Source organism: Argopecten irradians, chromosome 6 (assembly GCF_041381155.1).
Source record: "Argopecten irradians isolate NY chromosome 6, Ai_NY, whole genome shotgun sequence".
NCBI lineage: Eukaryota > Metazoa > Mollusca > Bivalvia > Pectinida > Pectinidae > Argopecten > Argopecten irradians.
The window spans coordinates 35444861-35462356 of record NC_091139.1 but is presented as its reverse complement, the minus strand read 5'-3'; the positions used below and the strand labels follow the sequence as shown (position 1 = coordinate 35462356).

Here is a 17496-nt window from a genome sequence, read left to right as displayed (position 1 = left end):
GCCATGAGAATTTGCGAAAATAAATCGCAATGGAAAACTTTGATTTTTGATAACAATATTTTAAATACATAAATTGGAACTTAAAGTCTTTCTGGCATTGACGATAACATTACAAATACAAAATTTGATCTTAGGGGGACAGCTTCATTGTCACTAAGGGTTTCAGCATAAAATTATTGCACGATGTATATTTTTCACAATTTTAAACTGAAATCAGACCTATAAGGATGAGATTTGTGATTATAGAACCAAATAGTTTACTGCCCAGAATATCTCCAAGGAATTATTAGCAGCCCATAGTTTAGCGTAAGCCATGCCAATGCTGCCTCGGAAATAGATTAGATAAATACACAGAATCCTTGGAGATTCTAAACTATTCCAATATGTTCTATTCGATTGTTCCACAACGAGAATATTTGTATTGATTTTTGGAATAAAAAAACCCAATTGTTAATAGAAACCGAAGTTTGTTCAACTTGCATTGATTTCTTTCTAAACATACTTAGAAGTTTGTCAGAACTGCAGCGCGTTTGTTTTTGATGTCAAGTGGAGCGTACAAACCGGATAAGTGTAGTGACAAATTAGTAGACAAGAACGACTGAGAGATCGTCGGCTTTTCTTCTTTATTGATTATTGTTGATCTACCTTCTCGAACAGCTTGTAATTGACAAATCAGTGATGCGCATGGCTGATAGAGCCTAAGCCGTATACAGCATATCGAGAAGGTACAGAACGGTCCAAATATAGAAATACCTGTCTGTCAAAGTAGACGTTAATATGATAAAACAGATATATATATAGAGAGAAGAGGACATATCAACACATTCTCGCCACATTTATATCGAGATATCGAGATTTCGAATACCATACAGGGCACTTGACTGCAGGTCGGTGGTGTTCCCTTGATACTCCGGTGTTCCTGAAACTCCTGACCCTGGCTGCTAACAGGACGTTAAAACCAATCAAACCAGACCAAGATCACTGAAGAGCATAACTAATGCTAAGTCAACTTAATTACATATATAGAGTATCAACAGTACTTCAACATTGGTTTCCTATTTGTACATGCATTGTTGTGTAATATACATTTTGTGTTGTAGTATGCCCAGTGACATATATGCTGGAACACCCAATGTGTGTTACACACCAATGCATGTCAAAATATGACAAGCAATGTTTATTTTTTTCCATTAAATTAGTCATTATTGTTTATACGTTTGCATGGAGAAAATATCAGTCAATGGAGCAGCCTATGATTTCGCGTGATACTTGGAGTCACTGACTTCCGGTCCTATGGATGAAACGGGTATACTAAGATAAATACAACACTTCAATACTTTTCACATCTTTAAATTAGAAGATATTTTCAAATTGATCAATTTAAAGAATTTTTAACAATTTTTTCAGTGAATACTCTCATTGACTTAAACCCAGTGTTTTCGTGACCTCTTGAACTCTGATTGTTGTATTTGTACGCCAGAGTTAAACTGACAATGTTAAAATTGGAAACATTGGGCTTAGTTGCAACATATAGGTATACTGTGTTTGGTAATGTAAATACATTTTAATTTAACACTGCATATAACCAATTCGCAGGCATGAATGCCAGTAATGCTGCAACGATAGTACATATGGTCTGTTTTACGTTGTGTGTCAAAATATCTCGATTTTCATTTAAACTATTACGTTAGAACAAATTGAATATTACGCTATCTGACGATTTAAGCTCATATTCTTTTTCTGAACACAACATAAAATCAAGAAAATACTTTACTCGAGAAAAGTTTCGCCTATATGGTATATCGTTACAAAGGATTTTCTTATAACAGTTACAACCAAAAACTTGTATCAATAACCACGCTTTGACTTACAAAGCACCAAACATTATATTACACTTTTATTTTGTGGTTTTTATGAAAGCACTTTCTTATATAGATCACTTTTGACATGTAAACATTTGATAACTACACATTATTATACATTAAAATCAACACATTTACACCCATTAATACATTTCCTTTTCTTTTCAGGATCATGAATTCCTCGACTATGAAATACAGTATGGTATACTTCAGGTAAGCTATGTAACATGTATAATTTTAAGATAATGTTTGTTTTGAAATTACATGTCACTTGTCTATATTTCGTTTTACTGTACATATAGTATATATCCAAAGAAAGGTTACTTTGACTTTCAAGTTTGGATTTAACCATCGTTAATAACCTGTATATACAATACATTATACTTTGCAAAAGAAAATGTTTACTAATTCATTATTTCGAGAAAAGAATATATGGATTTTTTTTCTGTTATTGGCGCTGATAAAAATACAACTACCCTTTTGATTTATGGTTCTGTAAGTGAACTTCAAGGGAATACAGCAAAATATTAACTGTGTGTCGAAGATTGTTCCCATTGTATTCCGACATTTAGATACATTTCTAATACAGTACTTCAAAAACCATGTGGAGCAGTAAAACATTGACTGTAGGTCGTATAGAGTGTTTACATGGTATTCCGGCTTTTAGACACACGTCCAAATATAGTAGTTCGAAAACTATATGAAGCAGTAAACTGTTGACGGGGTATTCCGGTATTCTCGCTACAATCAAAGAACCTAGACCGTGGTCGATCAGAAGACAAGACATGTGTCACTAAATAAGAAAACAAGGCATGCCAACTGGTCCTGTCAGTATAAACACCAGCCGTTAATACTGTCACATATCCATCTCATCTCCATATCCACCCTCTCGAACCGTTAAATTCGCCATCGCACGTCTAGACAAGATACCGGACATTTACGCTCGTGCATATGCTGATAACATTACCGATATGCGTGGTGTGATCAGGTCCGTGTGTAATTTCAGTAGACCTCGTCCTCAACAGGCTGGCGCCTCCCCTGATACCGATATCAACTTTCTCATGGAGTGTGCCATCAACGTCACACTTAGGACAGATCCTCTACTTCTAGAGCCAAATGTTTATAAAGAGAGTAATGTTAAACATGTTTCATATAATCATATATTTCTCAATAATTACGCAAAGCGTTGTCAGCACACGCGAAAACGTTCGATGTCGACAATGATCCTGCTTATAGTCAAAAGTCATCTTGATGAGAATCGAATTATTTATAACAACATATTATTAGAGAATTCATTACACCACATGAGGTCGTCTGATAAAGTAAAGCCGGTCATTTTGGTGGGTATGATATTTTCGTGATTTCGCGGGACATTTCTATGTTCGTATACAAACAAATAATCCTGAAATTTTTTGCAAAAATGTTCGAGTTATGCATATCCTAAAAAGCAGATCGTGGAAATCTTAAAAAATGTTTTCGTTGAACCACGAAACTGTAGACCCGCGTAAATATCGTGATTTGCAGTAGAAGTCTTATCCATGTCTTTTTACTTGGTAAATCATCAGTAATGCTTGAAAATGTTTCAAATGTGCCATCCTGTGCATGCAGGATCTTAAATGGGGATTCCTCCTATCATTATGATTCCTAGTCCGCTCAATCAACCCATATTAATAGTTTTTTGCATAATTTCTATTATAAAATCCCTAGTTTAGTACACTTGATGATTCCGTTAACAAGTTATATATATATATTTTCTATCTACACAAATTAGAACTTTGTTTCCTTTAGAAATTTTCTAAGTGATCACATTTCTCCAAAAACCTCTCTATAGCAATAGTGAGGATAAAAAATACGTTGCAAAAAAAAAAAAAAAAAAAACTTACGAAGACATTCATTTTCCCATGCCATTTACTTTTACATTGGGGATTTTAATGGGTAACAAGCGGATTATATAACAAAACACATGACTGCGTGTTTGATAGAATCGTCCATTACAACAATAATGAAAGTATGACACAGCCAAATCTTTGCTAATCAACATTTACTTTGATACTGCTTTAGAAGAACCTGAAAAAAAATTCACATGTTCGTTCCATTTCATCTAAACAGATTACAGATTACATAGTCGTGAAGCTAAGCTCATCACAGCGTGCGTTGATCAAATCCATACATGACCTGAATTGATGTTATAATTCAAAACAGTTGACAAGACGGTAATAAACCCTAGCCGAGCGCGGATCGTACGGGGATAAACATTCATTAGAGTTGTGATCTAATTGAAATTTAGTACATAGACGAGATATTACACACGTCGACCTTGATGTGTTGCTAGGCACTGTCAATACAGATCAAACCGCCGTGGTCCACATGGTAACTATAGAGTTCCCTTGGTGGTACAGCTGGGATCTCGGACGCGATCACACGACCACAGCATTAATAAATGATCCAACAAAGTTAATATAATCAAACTAGTTCTTCATACATGGTACTTTCAAACAAAAAATAAAATTGAAACAAAACAGCTTTGTGTCATTTCAGAGAAACGGTATTGGTACATTTTTAAAAGTGAGAAAGCAAAAAAAACTGTGGATAAATATGTAGATGGCAAGCTGATGAACTAAACTATACAAAAGAAACAGAGTTGATTTGATTTGATTTTATTATTTGTAAAGTTATTTATTTCCATTTCAAAAGTGTCCATATTCTTGGCACCGTTTATATTTGATATGTAACAATTTTTTGATATGAGTGAGTCAAACTGCAATATGATATAAAATTCTATACAATCTAAAAGTCAAAGTCGACAGCATCATAACAGTGCTTGGTATTTTGATAAACATAGGATTTTTAGATTTTGTTTTATATTCTTGGCTAAAAAATAGGTGGTAGGAGACTGCACTGTGTGTATGAGAATGATACTACTTATTGCTATTCTTATGTCTGCTAATATTTTAAAGTTTTTTGGGTATCCATTTAGAGCTTTATAGATGTTTGATTTTGCATCACAGATCACAGAGGCCTTATGTTACCTACACGCTGTGGAACAGATGGTTCACAAGAATGTCTGTCCGCAGTCCATCCTCATCACCAAGAGAGGCACGTGGAAACTCTCGGCCCTATGCTTCGCCGAAACAGTGCGGGATGGAAAAGTAAGTGGGTTTTTATTATGATCTATCATATATTCTTTCCTTTGTTTCACTCCGTCAGTAATGACAGAGAAAAACGAAGGTAAGTAACTCTGAAAGATCAAAATAAAAAATAAAGTATGGTCAAAATGAAATAAATTTTGTTTGCAAACATTTGTGAGAATCCGCTACGCGCCGCGGATTCACACAGTTTGCAAACAAAATTTCTTTCATACCCCGATGCAATTAAAAAATAGTGACTACGCGCCATTGCATAAAAATCTTTTAAATATAATACTTTTAAGTTAATCTTATCCAGTGAATCATTTAACATGAATTCAAACATTAATGTTCTTTGACTGTGCGAAAGAATTTCTGTTTTGACAAAATTTCAAGGGGATGATGGGATAGTACATCAGGACAAATCCTCAAGGGGTAGATTATAATTGTTTATAGCTATGCATTTAAAGTAATTCGAGGCCTGAATTGGTCCTAGTGGTCATATTAATATCTAGATATTTTGTTTCAATAGTCCAAGGGAGATAACCAATTCAGGTGTATTGTCTTTATTGGTGATTACATTTCCAATTTGATGGAAATTTGTGGAAGTATTTCAAAAGTACATATATTCGTCCGCCGTTTTTTTGGTTCAAATAAATAAAAACAAAAACCTACTTTTCTAAACTTTTAGAAAATATCAGATCTACAATTCCTTCTATAGCAAAATGATCACAATAGAATCAAAATCGCTTGGAGATACGGTATTATTTGGTGACATTAATTCATCAGTTATACATATGTAGGAAATTTGATTAGCCTAGTTATTGAGACCATCTATCACATTGACCCCATTCCGTACTACCACTACCAGGTCTAAAGTATATTGCATGTATACCTAGTCATTAGCTGATAAAATAGACGAGAGTTCTGATACCGGCTCTAGATCAATATCACTGTCAATCTAGTAGTTCTGATCACTGTCAATCTAGTAGTTCTGTTATGTGAGTTTTATCGAAGATACATGTAGTACACGGGCGGAAAACATCTACGTTGACGTCACTTCCGTTTGATTCGTATCGGCAATAATAATAGAACGGTTCCAAACACATCGTCTGTTTACATTATAAAACCGTATGATGTGTAAGAAAATATCTTTTTTGCTATTCTCGGCATGCAGTAAAACGTCCATGCGTATACATCGTAGACAGTGAAGGGGAACACTGAATTATATGGGCTGTCTGTGGTAATACAATACATGGTCATGTTCAGCACGTGCTGCTATGTCTAACGGCCCTGCAGGTAGGGCGTAAGAATTGTACCTGCTGCCCCTATTGCATGATCGTAAAAGGCGACTAAATTTGGGATCTTATATTTTCTCTTCTTCCTAACTAACTTTATCCTTCCTAATGCCTCCCTTGGCACCGCCTCACTTTTGGCCTCGAGTTGAGCGTTCGCCCCTGTGAGGAAGGCTCTGGGTTCTGTCCCCTGGCCGAGACACACCAAAGTCTATAAAAGTGGTAGTTTCTTCTCCTGCTTAGCGCTCAGCATACAAGGAGTGGGACGACTGGTTCGCCCGTTGTCAGTATAATGTGAATGGGTGGGGTGTGTTGCTTGGTGTCTTCGGCGGCATGCTTCAGTGATATAGCACTATAAAAAGGGCAACAGTTCCACTTTACAAGAAGACACAACATGAACATACCGCAGTCTCCCAAAACACGCACCTCGCACAACATACACGCAACACACCGCATACACGGGAGGCCGTCCTTACATGACCATAGCTGTTAATAGGACGTTAATTAATCAAACAAAACAAACAAAACAAAGCTATGTCTAACGTCAACTGATTCGATAACGATAAGCCAAATAGCCTGGTTACTATTTTGACATTGTGTCTTGTTTATCACGTCGTTATATTAATCATTATGAAGGAATACATTTTGCCAGGAATATGAGGTATATGGAGCAAAGGGAGTATATTTTGTTGATGAAATATTGAAAAAGGAGCAGACGATTTAGTATTTTTCTTCAGTTACAAGTTACTTACTTTACACCATTACAACCATCGGAAAGTTTGAGCTTCTAATTTTACTTCAAGTTAAAAATATGAAAAATAATTTATTGCATCCCGAAAAAAATCCGTGACACTATATCCTATATGGAATGAAGTACTGATTGTGCATGCACCAATGGCGAAAACAATTATTTTATATTATTTTTTGTGTTAATTAGGCATAAATATATACGATTAATCACCATTAGCATTAATATCATTTATGCTCTGTCGGCGGTGGAGCATCTTTAACTGAAAATAGGGTGGTAATTTTTCCCAGATAGAAGGGCTTTCCAAAACCACCAAATCTTAATACACAATTAATCAGTTGTTCGTTCCCTTTAATACGATATTCAATACCGGATTTTTTTTTTCTTTTTATGCAAAATTGATTTTTAGACAATATCTCAAATGTTAGGTACCATTTATAACATAAATAAATAACATGGGTATTGAAAAAATTATTTCGCTAACGTTTAATCCTTTCGCAACTTCATTGTGTTTATAATGACGTCACAAGGTTGCTAAGATATCACTGACGTATAAGAAAATCTAACATTTGTTAATATACGGTATACCTGGAAGTCATTGAACTAAAGAACTCTTAGGTTAGGTAATTTCCACCTGACCATTAGTCTTCGAATTTATTTTCATAGACAATCTATCATTTCTAAATGTTAATTCAAGATACCGTTCCTTTGCACAAAGTCAGTGCAGCATTCGCAATCTTGATTTTATGCTATAAGAGTTAACCCTTAATTGCCGACATTATTTTTTTTTCAGGATTCAGTGATTTGTCACCCGTGGAGTACTAAAGTGCCTAAAATGGCTCAGCCTGATTTGAACTATATAGCTCCCGAGACTCAAAACTCAAAATACTGCTACTTTTTAAGTGATATGTTTGCCCTTGGAATGGTCATATGCACTATATTCAATAATGGAACATCGCTTATAGAGGCAGAGCATAGCACGGCTATCTATCAAAAACAACTAGAACTGGTAAGTATGTACATACTATTAGCAAGTAATATAAAAATCAAATCAATTTTAGCTGGAAATATGTTGAATCATCCATGGTAACATTATCCATACAATGTTCTGCTTATATATTCTCTCATCCTGGTACATGTAACATGCTTTTTTTCATCCTTATCACATTTCTCACTCAAACATTCAACTAGGGGCAGTAATGATAAAATATTTCTAATACATCCACATATGTTAGTTCAGACAGTGTACCTTAGCACGGCAATGACTCGGTGCTCGGATGACACAAATAATAGATTCCTCTAAACTATTTACACAATTCTGTACAAAATGTAAATAGTTAGTGAGAGTGAAAAAGATATATGTGTTGCTGTTATTTGTTTTGGATTGAAATGATAAATTCAAAGCAAATGTTGAATACATCTATTCCATGGTTGAATTACCTGATTCAGATATAAGACTCTTACCAAATTCATAATGCAATAGTTAAATATTCTTTATTTCCGTACTCAATCTGGCCAATATATCTATGAAAGAAAAAATCCAAAAATGGTGCAAGACTCTGGCGTATTTTATTTATCAAGTAGTCTAGTTTGAAAATACAATTATAATCATTGATGTCACTATTTTTGACGGGTTGATATTCATATGAATTTGGCAATAGTGACATCAGTGCTGAGCAAGCACCGAAGTGTTCTTTAAAAAAAAAATATATATATTTATCTATTTTGTTGTTGTTGGTTGTTTTTTTATAAAGTATTGGTTTGTGTTTGAAGCCATTTACGTTCCGATAAAATAACCGAAATTTGATCCATACGATCCAACACATTTGGGCAAGTTTAGTTTTTGTGTAAAATGCTTGATATAAGAAAGGAAAGCCTGTTGGTAATGTGCCAGGTTTTTGTCCATCGAAAAGGACCTGTTACTTGGTTGCCTATCGACATTTTCGATCAAAATCTATGTGTTGCACTAGTCATACAACAACACGATATATTGAAATGGCCCGATTCCAAATCGTCAAGGGAACAGCCATTATCGCGGTGAAAATACGTCCTTGTTATATTGGACCAATCAATACTTAGGGTCTAATTTTCATTTTAGCCTAACTATACGCTGTGTGGCACCATTAATTGCTTCTGTGTGGAAATGGAAGAAGAAGGACGTGCCATACTGTGGAAAAAACAATAATGGACATCACCTCGCCCGCCTGTCTATTCCTCATTTAACATCCCTAACAGACATAGATTATCTTAGTCTGTCTGTTGACATTCAGGGGAATGTTCATTTCGTCTCACTGCCTATACTTCATTTTCACTTTCCTAGCTAGCGTAGCTGTTTTGTACCTCGTCCATATGATGGTAAAATGGATTCAACCGAATACACACTGAGGGTGATCAAGTGGTGTGGTGGTTAAGTCACTCGCATTTCACCCAGCCGGCCGGGGTTCGATCCCCGGCACGGACGTGAAAAAGTTACGGCCCGATCACGTGGGTTTTCGGCACTCCGGTTTCCTCCTACACTAAGATCCTCGCGTACTTACATCCGGGCCTTCGAGATTGATTTGCATAAGTTGTAGAATTTGTTTCGTAATCGATTTAAAATAATAAAGTTTATTACACATTGTGTAGCTTCATCTGATATCAGCTCGTCTGCCATACAGGTAGATTACTTTTAGTAGATTTTTGTTTTAAAGGATTTACTCGTCCTTTGCACGCCACTCGATCATATACCAAACTCGAATGATCTTGAGGAACAACTCGTTTTTGTCTGCTTATATTGCAACCTAATTTCTTCTTAGCAGACTCTCAAACTATGCCTTCTTTGGGCCATCTTGCACCTGTTCACCTGTTGTTATGTAAAATGATTTCTGATTTCTTATAGGTTTATCTTATTTCTCAGTTGACCTTTACAGACCAGCTAATCTGTTCACCTGCCCATATGTCAGGATGTTTACTTTATGTCCTACTTTATTATAGTGTGTGCACGGATAATCTAATAACTAATACAAATCCTAACTCATTTCTATCTAGTATGTCTGCTTTAGTATTTTCCTACACTATTTTCGCATACATGGGCACTTCCAAGTCTGCAATGTTCAACTCTAATCAAACGAAAAGATTTCCATCCAAATGTAGATACTCATATTATCTTGTTCTCCTAACCCACCTCACGTTTCCTACACCCAAGACAACATTATCCTTTATTAAATTAGTCTACACACCTTCCCTAATCCAACGTAAACGTCTTTCTTGGCTTCTTAGAAAAACGTTGAGAATGGTTTTGAAAGACCTGTACAAAGTAATTTCGTGAAAAATAACTGCGTGGCCTGATTTTAGATTTTACGCTGTATAAGCACATAAATCAATGCACAGGAAAACAACATATTGATTAGTATTGAGCAGATTGTTCAAGTGAGAAGCACTGTCAAAAATTCAAATATCGCATATCAATATTGATTAGGAAAAAATATGAATTATGCTAACATGATATGAGAATCAATACACTGTTAAAGGAAATGGTAACGATTTATGCAATCTTTTATAAAATAGAAGGTATGTGAGATAAAAGTTTCAAATGCGGTTGTGACAATGGAGCGCCCATTTTATATAAAAATGAAACCGTTATTGTTTTAATTTTCTTGCATTTCTTTTAAAATTGAATTCTAAAGAATTCTGTTTATCGGTATTGTTTTAGTTGTAAAATGGCTTGATAAGCGGTACATGAGTTTGCAATTAGTGTGAAAAGATGATTTATCTAACGCATATAGTATCATTTATGTAATTCATAAATGGATAACATATTTCAATTCAAATTAGTAATTGTTTTATCCACACCCTGTGTATTAGAATGAATCTCGATATGAGCGACTATGTAAGACTAGAGGGTTCATCATTGGATAAGCATAACCCAATAACGATGTAACGCTTTATGTTGCTAAAACAGTTTTACTTGTAAGGGCTTCGTTTACGTATTAGGTGATACACAATGGACAACTGCTAGGTGTATATTGTATGTACATGACTGAGCGCACGTGTGTGTTGAGTTGAGGGGTTTAGTTAACGTACCGTCACATGATTCTTTTTCGGGTAGGAATCGCACGTGTTTCGATTCAAGAGCTTTATATGGGGGTCGGTGAGCGCGTCGGAATACTGGTAGAGAGATAAACAAAAATGGCTGACCTTGACAGGGGGATGTCTCATAAACTATTCTTGAAATACAAGTGTACTTACTATTTTTAAAATCTTAATTGAATACATTTTTACTTGATTGTCAGCTTGAAGAGACCTTTCTACGGTCAAAATGTCTTTGCGCAACCAGCGGCAATTCTCCCTTCCCGCATAAATTTCAATATTTACCCATATACCTAGTAAAAAATGTCTTTCTTTGTTGACAGATCCCAGAGAGGTTTAGTGACGTAGCCCATCGGATGCCCCTCCCCCTTGTAGAACCTGTGGAGAAGATGATAAACAAGGACATCAGATACAGACCTACAGCTCAGCTATTTTGTTTGGTATATATGCGTATGCATGTGTGACAAGCATTAGTAGAATTAACAGGAATTTCAGACAGATAAAAAATCATCAGTTATATTTTTAAAATATCATATATATTTAAATATCTTTTTTACAATGGTCTAAAATTCTTCAAGTGTTACTGTTTAATTTAAATTACGTAATAGACATATCAAGCTTTATTAAATTGTAATGTAAGCACGTGTTAGTATGTGTATTCTCATTAAATATCAATGTCTTGTTTTGCAGTTAAAATATTTCAACGATCCCATCCTTAGAAGTTTACAACAACTAGATAATATAGATATAATGGATTACTGCCAGAGAACTGAAGTATATTCCTTTATAGCACAGGTCATCCCTAGTATACCAAAAGTAAGTGTTAAACAACACGATCGTATGTCTTGATTATAGATAACTCCACTTGGCTCATTATAACATCTACTTTAACATCTACCCATCCTCGATATTCCAGGGGTTCCGATCACTTACGATCTCTACACCCCTGGACTATCTCATTGTAAAACTGAAGGCAGCTCAGATGAAAAAATCTCGGCCAATCGCAGGCCAGCAAAAATTTCTAGACTACAGAGAGAGCCACACGGACAACTATGGTATACCGTTAAACGACTCTTGTGCATCAAAGGCCTAAACTACCTGTTCTGTCCTGTAGCCTCCAGTTTTACTCTGAGATAGTCCAGGTATTTTGTCAATAAAAGAGCGATCTATAGTTCATTGACAGAAGGTAAATTACATTTCATTTTATTCAATCAACAATATCAGTTTGTCAGAGTATAATTTTCTTAGATAGCAAATACTTGAACGTGTTATTGTGTGGCAATGGCGATGAAATAACGTTTAATAGAATGTGTCTTCGATATATAATTACTTATACTAAGAAAGAAAGAAAGACTTTCCAACATTAATTGATGTGTTTTACTATTCAAACTATCCCCGAACATTTCATGTTCAACAAATTGCAAATGTTATTTTAAAGTAGCCAGTTATGCAAAATTAGATTAATCAGTAAGAAGTTATCAAGAATTTTTTTTCCTATTTCTATTCGGTAAAGAACGTCTGAAGATTTACCTACGTGTGTTCATTTCCAGCAAATAGTAAACTCATGTTTTCTTTGTTTAGAAAATATTATATCGTCATGTCTTCCCCGCCCTATGCCTTGAATGCTCAACAGCCGACACAATCACCAGTGCATTATCTCCCCTGCTAACCCTTATCGACTTCGCCACAAGGGAGGAATATGTAGAAAAGATTCTACCCTTCTTCAGACTCATAATGAACTCGCCTAAGCCAGTGCAGGTATAGCATTGATGCAATAGACGTAATTCATTATGTTATATTTACATTTTTACTGCAGACCAACTATAAAACCTTACCAAGCGCATCTTACCTGCATTTGGAATTTCTATTACTAGTTTAACTCTCGGGTCCTAGAGGGATCAAACAACTGTATGTTGCTTATTTCAATAAGCTCAATATCTTTAGTTACATTATCCTTTATGGGTCTCCTTCCTCAGTTGTATTCATTCGGGATCTAATATTTGTTTTATAGTTAAACGATTTTATCAACTCAATGTACATTTCCCGTTACAAATGTTTTTTGTAACTCTTTGGTGCGACGGTAGTATTCAAATAGTTTAGTTTGGGTTGCGACTTATATGGCAGATGCCAGGTACTGATATAGCCCTCTCCTTTATCTCTATTAGTTCGGATTTCATCTATTACGTCCTAAAATGTCTCTCATTTTGACAATAAATAAAAAGATTTAAACATTAAAAAAATCTCCATACCTTAGATTGAATGTAATTAAGACTATATCCTTGTTATAGGCGACCGTATACATACTAGACAAACTGGACACGGTGCTGATGAAAAGTCCAGCGGACGAAATACGGTCCGAGGTCTTACCTTTCGTTTTCAACAGCTTGGAGTCCAACTCTTTACAGGCACAGGTACAGTGTGTATTCTCGTTCTGTATAATTCACATAGGAACGTTCATTGATGACATTGATAATTCCTTAAAAGGTACATTGTGTTTTCTCTTTCTGTATATACATATGTATAATTCACATAGGAACGTTAATTGATGACATTAATAATTCCTTAACAGATACATTATGTAAACGTTTTCTATGTAACTTATATTAAAGCGTTCATTCTATGACATATCATCCATCATTTATTTCTTAACTTACTCAATTACTCTGAATTCTTTTATCATTTTGGTGTTGTTTTATCAGTTTTATAATGTAACGTAATATGTAATGTCCGCCACAAGATGAATATTCTATTTGATACATTGTACATGGTATGCTTTGTATGCTGTTAATGAAAGATGGCCAATCGTATTCAAAATGAAAATGTCATACATGTTGATTTGTAAAATGTCATACATGTTGATTTGTAAAATGTCATACATGTTGATTTGTAAAATGTCATACATGTTGATTTGTAAAATGTCATACATGTTGATTTGTAAAATGTCATACATGTTGATTTGTAAAATGTCATACATGTTGATTTGTAAAATGTCATACATGTTGATTTGTAAAATGTCATACATGTTGATTTGTAATAAATTTTCCGCTCAAAGGTAAAATGTCATACATGTTGATTTGTAAAATGTCATACATGTTGATTTGTAAAATGGCCAATCGTATTCAAAATGTAAAATGTCATACATGTTGATTTGTAAAATGTCATACATGTTGATTTGTAAAATGTTACATGTTGATTTGTAAAATTTTGTAAAATGTCATACATGTTGATTTGTAAAATGTCATACATGTTGATTTGTAAAATGTCATACATGTTGATTTGTAAAATGTCATACATGTTGATTTGTAATAAATTTTCCGCTCAAAGGAGAAATACGTCCAACCAAGAGACGGTTTAATGTCATTTTAACATTTTAAATGTAAACTAATAAAGCAAAAATAGTGATAATATATATATATTTGTTTGCAAATCATTCACTGAAAAAGATGCTGCTTTCAATGGAAACCATTCAACCTCAAGATCCTATTTTTTCGTTGCTATCTTTAATCAGCATATTATTAATGTTATTTCCCAATTATGTATGTAAAATATATACATTAAAATTCCACAACACCTTCCACAAATGTACTGCAATCTTTTAAACATAAACGAAAAAAAACCTAAACAAGCAAAAATAATTCTTTTAGTTTTGCCTTAAAACAGACAGCCGTTATTTTATAGCCCAGGAACTTCCGTACAGTAACCTTTCGTTGTTTCTTGGAGTACATTTTGTGTGAAAGTGAAATTGATTGGAAAGAACAGTGAGTTACATTTGCAAGTTTCATTGAAAAACAAGGTCACTAACACGACATTTAATTTGCTTGCGAAGTCAATAAATACATCACCACTGTCACATTTCCTTATCCAAATATAGCGTAATATACATGTAGTTTCTAGTTCTATAGTATCAAGTTAACTTACGTCTTCCTTTATTTTTGTCCTTGTCTTGAAAGTCAATTATATTCCATAATTAATACGGTATCCTGATTCTGCTGAAGGTTCTTTTGATGTTGAAATCGTCGATTTATATATAGATACCTTATTGAGTTTTACTCTAGGAATGCAAAACATAATTGATATTACATAAATATAAATTCATTTTAGCTTTGTCAAATATCATTTTAAGTGATAATGGCATGGCTGACAGTTATGTGTATTTCGTTGAAAAATGACGATATCTGTTGATAGGCATTTGAGACATGCTAGCTACTTGTTTTATTTGAGATATGCTAGCTACTTGTTTTATTTGAGATATGCTAGCTACTTGTTTTATTTGAGATATGCTGGCTACTTGTTTTATTTGAGATATGCTGGCTACTTGTTTTATTTGATGACTTTTCAAAGGAGGCAGCTTTAAATGCAATTGGTATTATCAAAGAATACCTAGATGACAGTGTGATGAGAAATATGGTGCTACCTCGGGCGAAAGCTCTCTATCATAGAGGAAGCAGCGTGAGGGTAAGTGTTTTTACATATCTAGCTGGTCTAGACTTACATATGCTTATTGTATTTTCAAATAGGGGGCTTATCGCAAATATCTTATCCTTTGATTTTTTTTTAATTTTAAGTCAATATCATTAAAAATAACCGACATTACGTTAACTTTTCAGAAAACGAGCAGTCAGAATGATTTTTTTTGGCGTTTTATCTATACGGTTTATTCAAACCTTTTCACTGTTTTAGGTGCGGCTGAATGCATTGTCCTGTATAGACTACTTGCTTGACAGCCTTAATAAGATGATCATACTAGATGAGGTGCTGCCCTTCCTGACTGACATCACGGGTCATGACCCCGATATTGTTATGGCTGTAGTTGGTCAGTATCCATGGTAACAGCATTTGGTACAATAATAACTTACAGCGACGGTTGTCCGTCAAGACTAGGTCTAAAATCAACAGATAAAGCAAGGTTCATGTATGTCCTTCCTTAAGCTGATTGATTGATAGTGGAGTCATTGCCATGGTAATTGCGGCAAGTAATTTGGCGAACTTACTGTATATTCAAAATTTCAGCTAGTGTAGTTTTGATATTTTTATTCTTGTTTAGCAGCCTTCAAATTCTTTTGTTTCCAAAATTTACTTTCAAAACTATATAACATGTATTTTTATTTTTATTGTACCAAATCAGCCATGGAAACAATGGATTTTTCTAAACAACAAACATTTTATATCATACAGAATGAGTATAGGATTACAATATAATATCTATTCTAAATATTGTTTAGAATCCAGCATTGTTTCTTTATATTCATTTTCACACAGTCATCGTGCCACCCTAAAATCCTTCTCTTCTTGTAGGTATATATAAACATATGTTAAGCGACAAGAAATTCGGCCTCACCCATAACCTGATAGCGACGAAGGTGATGCCTCCCCTCATTCCTCATACTGTCAATCCAGGCCTTAGTATGGAAAAGGTACGATCATATCATTTACACTGGTTTAGCATAATTAGTGTTAATTTGGTTGTGAGGTCCACTAATGCATCAACTGTTTAAATACCTAAAAATAGCATTAAGCCCATACATGTGTATGCTTAAAAGTAAGGCATATATGCTTAATGCATCAATTTTGCAAATTAAAGATATAATATACCTTTCAAAATTGAAGTTTTAAACATAGACATGTATATATACTTAATGCTATTGTGATGCATTAAAAAGGAGGTCCGAACAGAACCAGGCTTCACTTGACATTGAAATAAACAACGTACAACGATAACCAATCAAGGCAAGAATGTATATGTCGTAGTAGTTACATAGTCTGGTGTTCTAACCACAAGCACTCCAGTTCTAAGCAGTTCTAGTCTAGTGGTTGAGATGTCTGATATCCTCTCACACGCACACCCCATCTAGGCTATGGTATGATGTCGGTGTGGGTTGTGTATGGTGGGGAAGGAGGTTAATCTATCACACCATGTAAAACTTAAGACATTGACCACTTTCAATAAAAAAAATCAAATAACTTTTTGTTTAACAGTTTAGTGCACTAATGGAGGTTTTAAGAGAGATGCTGGAACAGATCGACAGAAAACGTCGGAATAAAATGCAAGAAGAAACATCAGCTGTACCATTGCCTAAAAGGTATCATTTTGTCCAGGTGTCACTATGTTTACTCGTAATTAAATGTATTATATTCCAGCTAAAGAATGGTCTAATAATTTACCGAAACTTATAACTAACTTATGAATGATTTTAATGTTCTGGAGATAGTTTGAGCCTTGACATATGAAACTTTTCTCATTGTGTACATCCTAATAATTAGTGTTTCCCACAGGAAAAAAAAGGGCATGGTGCTGGGTTTTGAAAAGGGCACTTTGACCGCGATAAATAACCATCAGAGGGGCACAAAGGTTATATCGACGACTTCCAATACAAGGGAAAATCTTTAAAACTGTCTTG

General features: G+C 34.5%; 1 protein-coding gene across 3 annotated transcripts in view; it reads left to right on the top strand.

The window, feature by feature from the left end:
• The window catches only part of LOC138325736 (SCY1-like protein 2), a 99246-nt gene that overhangs the window by 68992 nt on the left and 12758 nt on the right, over nucleotides 1-17496 (top strand). For all 3 annotated transcript variants that reach the window (XM_069271591.1, XM_069271593.1, XM_069271592.1), the window contains exons 4-14: nucleotides 2031-2075; nucleotides 4871-5011; nucleotides 7824-8039; nucleotides 11422-11538; nucleotides 11789-11914; nucleotides 12680-12856; nucleotides 13387-13509; nucleotides 15440-15553; nucleotides 15779-15911; nucleotides 16394-16512; nucleotides 17075-17178. In XM_069271591.1, coding sequence (XP_069127692.1) covers nucleotides 2031-2075; nucleotides 4871-5011; nucleotides 7824-8039; nucleotides 11422-11538; nucleotides 11789-11914; nucleotides 12680-12856; nucleotides 13387-13509; nucleotides 15440-15553; nucleotides 15779-15911; nucleotides 16394-16512; nucleotides 17075-17178 — 1415 coding nt within the window. The remainder of the gene's footprint in view (nucleotides 1-2030; nucleotides 2076-4870; nucleotides 5012-7823; nucleotides 8040-11421; nucleotides 11539-11788; nucleotides 11915-12679; nucleotides 12857-13386; nucleotides 13510-15439; nucleotides 15554-15778; nucleotides 15912-16393; nucleotides 16513-17074; nucleotides 17179-17496) is intronic.